The sequence below is a fragment of the Montipora capricornis genome, chromosome 4, assembly GCF_036669925.1.
Source record: "Montipora capricornis isolate CH-2021 chromosome 4, ASM3666992v2, whole genome shotgun sequence".
Classification (NCBI taxonomy): domain Eukaryota; kingdom Metazoa; phylum Cnidaria; class Anthozoa; order Scleractinia; family Acroporidae; genus Montipora; species Montipora capricornis.
Window position 1 is genome coordinate 45,141,264 of NC_090886.1, and position 5,000 is coordinate 45,146,263.

A 5,000-nucleotide genomic window follows, 5' to 3' on the forward strand; every position below is an offset into this window, starting at 1 on the left:
AATTTTGGCTTAATCATTCATTTGAGAGGCTGTAATGGTAACTGTTGTAGCTTTTTGTACATTTTTATTTCAAGATTCGTAAAATTTGCCACCAAATTTCAAAACAGCAGGAATGCACTGTTCAACTGTTACAAAGATGAAGACAATAATTTAAGACAGAAAGTGATCGTAAGAATTCAAATAACCAGAGTGACCTCCTTTGGAAAGTATTAAAACATACTGAATATTTTCAATATGAAGGAAAAGCAAGTACCGGTATTGTGGTGCAAGGGCAATTTATTTTGATGTGTGAATATTTGAGCCATATGGAATAAAATGACTTTGTTTTTGAAGAGCTATCAATTATATTAAATACATATTTTTTTATTAATTTCTATGCTGCTGTCTGAATTTAATGCCGGTAGTTACTAATGTATAAGGGAGTACATAATGTGTACTTCTTGAACTTTCATCATTATTTCTATGACCCACTTACTGCTACTGTAGCTAGACCCGTTTGTTTGCATATTTCTGCATTTGTCTCTTTAGCTCAAGTCAATCCGCATGTTGGGAATGGTACATCTTGTTTCCATTCATACAAGGCATCTTCCATTTGTACGAGAGATAAGGCCTGGCTATTGCAAAACAGCCCTACTTGGACTTCTGGTAATAAAATCAATGTACCTCAACTCTGTTAAATCAGTAGGTCTTTTGCCTTCTTCATGATGGATGGCTCTTTTGACAACATTTAAAGTGCCAACAAAGTAATGCCTACAGTGAGTGAAAACAAAAGTGCCTTTTTGCTAGCTCAAAAGACCTATTGAAAACAGAATCTTGATAACGGTGATAGTAATGCTCACTTTGTTAAGTTGTCCAGAGTTTTATAGTAAAGCAGTCAAGAACTCTTAGACTACTAATTTTGAAGGCTACAAATCATCATAAAGAAGAGGTTTAATTAAACCGAAATTATAATAATTTATGTTGGTTTTTGATAAGAGAGGGTAATCAAATTACAGAAAAAAAGGCCTCTCATAGCAAAGTGGAGAACCAAAAGACTTACTGTAAATGTATCTCAAGTAAAACCTGACCCATAACATCTTACGAGCCTGGGATTTGATCTTTTTGCACAATGCTGGCAGAGGTGAGTGCTCTCACTCCTGTATCAAGCCTGCATCCCCTGGGATTTTCTCTCTGACTCTTATACAATGTATGTCATTACATCGACAACTTGAAGAGAGGTACCCCTGCACGCTATAGGACATTGATGAGCTCTCAGACCAGTGGGTTATTTTAAAGATACAGGTACATGTAGCTCACCACCAGATCTATAGTTTTACAGACTGAGGTTGAAAGTTCTGTTGCTGCGTGTGACCTACACTGTACATTTCCTCTCAGTCATCCCTTTTCGTGTTGCCAATCGAGTAGGATTATACCTTAAAGTACTCTGTGTCAATGTTTTCAACTCTCCTTCCTTTTAGGGTACAAAGGGAGCTGTGTCGTTACGTTTTACTCTTTATGGACAAAGTTTTTGCTTCATCAACAGTCATTTCTGTGCCCATTCTGAATATGAAGAACAAAGGAATCTGGTAGTACATCCAGTATGTTTTTTGCTGCACTTAATAAAGCTAAAGCTTTTCTTCAAGGGTAGGGTCATCTTAGACTTTCTGGTATTGGTGATGATGATGGTGAACTTTAAGTTAAAGTGTTAGTGGATTAAATACTAAAGAACTAAGTGGGAGTTTGAGGGGCCATGAAATGCACCAAATCAAGGAAATAAAAGTTTTAGCACACCACATTGTTAATAGTGTTTTTGAGTTCCATCACTCTTCTTTTGTTCCTTTGGAGTTTTCAACATTTCTTTTTTTTTTTTTTTTGTTACTTGTGTCAACAGGAATACCAGAGTATCAGTCACGCTTTGACGTTTTCAAATTGTACACCACAGAAAGCTATGGAACACAGGTATTACAGTAAACAACTAAACAAAATTACATGTAGTTGACTCATAAGCAGGTTGGAGGATCCCTTAGATTAAAAGCACATGATTTTGTGTAATCCTACAGCTTGAAATGAAAGTGTTCAGGTTTTTGAAAAGTTTTTTTAAAATCATATTATTACTCTTTGGAATACATGTATCCAAGTACCTTGAACTTTATGGTTTGACTTCTTTTCACATGTCAAGCCAATCAAGACAAGAAATATATTGTATGACAAAAATGAAGATACATGGTTACAAATTGTACATGTATGTCTAGGAGACATAGTTGCAACCAGGGAGTTTTGATACGTGGCCGGACACACTGAAGGAAAATAGGAGGAAATGAAGAGAATGTTGTCTTTGTTGCTGGTGACCCCGGGATACTGAATAATGTTGGAATCAAATTCATGGCAGGGTAGTCATTGACATTTCAAGGCAACTTTGACTTTGTAAAACCTAAAATTTAAGGGCTCCCCGTCAGGTCCAAGATTAGGAGAAGCAAATTGCTATAAATTACTCTTGGTATTTCTCAGTATCTCTTAAGTGTGTGTGTTTTTTTGTCAAATTTCATTGTAAGGCTTTTTGAAGTGCATTGCATTAATTAACCCATTGACAGCCGGAGCCACCCTGGACCACCCCCATTGGCGAGTAACATCATCTGGCATTAGACAGAGTAAATCTACTGAGTTCCACTCATATGAGTCAATGGGTTAAATTGGGGGGGGGGGGGGGGGGTGAGGGGGCATAGTTCTTGAATGGATGTTAATGCATTAACACCTGAACCGCACTGGACCGGCCCCATTGACGAGTAAAAATAATCGTCTGGTGTTAGACAAAGTAAAATCTACCGAGTCCCTCTCCTAAGAGTCAATAGGGAATTTAAGAAACGACGACGGCTACGACTACGACAACGCCACAAAGCAATAATATCATTGGTTAAAAGAGCATAAATAATCGTGCTGCACGTGCAGCACGGATTTTAGCAAGTATGTTTGCGGTCCTTTACATAACGACGACGTGAAATCACCAAATTTGAAGTTTTGACGACAACGTAAGCATGCAACAGAGAATCCTTCATTCTCTGTTTTAAATTTGAAACCGCTCGTACTGATTTATTTTTAGGATACTTTGCCCACATTTTACGACGCGAACTAGACTGAATAATCGCGAAAGACTTACGATAGAGCCAAGTTATAGTTTGAGGTGACGTTTTCGTCGACCGTCGCCGTCGTAGATCTTAAATTCCCTAATGGCTTAAATGATTACAGTAAAATCATGTTCTTGAAAATACCGTATTTACCCGCGTGTAATCCGCATCCCAATTTTGGACTGCATTTTCAAAAAATAAAGTTCAAGAACAAAACAGAGAAATTGTTCATGCAAAACTAGCGTAAAAAAAATCCATTTTCCGCTACTTACAACAGTAAAGTAAATAAGCCTAAGTGTTTAAAAACTGAAAACTTTATGCGAACTCTAACTCGTAGTTACAATCGAACAGTTCTCTCGAGCTGTTCTCTCGCACAAGATTCGTCATCGACAAGTTCATTTTGTTGCTCGACCACAAGATCGTCTTGTGTATCCTCAAGGTTGTTTATTGTACTTGATCATGAACACATTTATTTTGCAGCTTGTTTAATTTATGATCAGGCAGTTCAGTTTTTTGGTCTTTTTGCAGTTATGTGTTTTGGTTGGGTGACTTAAACTACAGAATTAACGAGGCAGTTGAAAATATCAAAGGACTCTGTGAAAAACAAGAATACTCCACCTTATGGCAGCATGATCAGGTATTAAATTTAATTGTATACATTAGTTTGATCTCAAGTACGCTTTCGACTAATTTTCATATAGAACTCTGAACTGAACTCTGAACTCGAAAGTTTTTAAATCATTTTTAATCATGCTATTGTTGCATGTTTTTTTTTAACACCCCTTTTTCACATTTTCATACTTTACATACTTTTACTTCTTTGTTTTATATTTATACTTAGGCAAAAATTTTTATCTTCACTTTTAGCTTGATAATTACCGGAGTTCGGTCGAAACGTCGCGCGCTTTTACCGTAACGGTTAGTTTTAACTTCAAATTCCTGTACAATAGGAACTCTGAATTTAGTGTTAATCTGTCATTTTGCAAGAATTTCTCTCTTGTACATGCAGAGGAAGTGCTAATCCTGCAGCCCGTACTGAAAAAGTCGATGAAATATCGATCGATCGTTTCATTTTCAACAGCAGTAGGTGCCCACTCAGTGCATTTTGCATTCACCATTTCTTTACCCTTTTTTTAAAGTGTAGTCTTAAAATGATGTAACCATAATGGCATTGATGACAACAGTAATAATTATACATATAGTGATGATGATGATGACAACGATGATGACGGTGACGATGACGATGACGGTCACGATTACGATTACGATTACGGTCATGGTGACGATTACAACGATGATGACGATGACGACGATGTCGGTGACGGTGATGATGACGTTGACGGTGACGATGACAACGATCATGACAATGACGATGACGGTGACGATGACAACGATGATGACGACGATGACGATGACGATGACGGTGACGATGATGACGATAACGATGACGGTGACGATGACAACGATGATGACGATGACCTATTATGGTGACGGTGACGGTGACGATGACGATGACGGTGACGGTGACGGTGACGGTGACGATGACAATGACGATGACGATCACGACGATGACGATGACGATAACGATAACGATGACGTTGACGGTGACGATGACAACGATCATGACAATGACGATGACGGTGACGATGACAACGATGATGACGATGACCTATTATGGTGACGGTGACGATGACGATGACGATGACGGTGACGTTGACGGTGACGATGACGATGACGACGATGACGATAACGATGACGTTGACGGTGACGATGACAACGATCATGACAATGACGATGACGGTGACGATGACAACGATGATGACGACGATGACGGTGATGATGATGACGATAACGATGACGGTGACGATGACAACGATGATGACGATGACCTATTATGGT

The 5,000-nt window shown here is 38.4% G+C and overlaps 1 protein-coding gene across 3 annotated transcripts in view; it reads left to right on the forward strand.

Annotated features, from left to right (window-relative positions):
* Positions 1–5,000, forward strand: part of LOC138047082 (inositol polyphosphate 5-phosphatase K-like) — a 20,023-nt gene that overhangs the window by 6,232 nt on the left and 8,791 nt on the right. For 2 of the 3 annotated variants that reach the window (XM_068893779.1, XM_068893781.1), the window contains exons 4-7: positions 529–645; positions 1,458–1,577; positions 1,871–1,938; positions 3,630–3,738. In XM_068893779.1, the coding sequence (XP_068749880.1) occupies positions 529–645; positions 1,458–1,577; positions 1,871–1,938; positions 3,630–3,738 (414 nt within the window). The remainder of the gene's footprint in view (positions 1–528; positions 646–1,457; positions 1,578–1,870; positions 1,939–3,629; positions 3,739–5,000) is intronic. The other variant, XM_068893780.1, reaches the window with a different exon arrangement.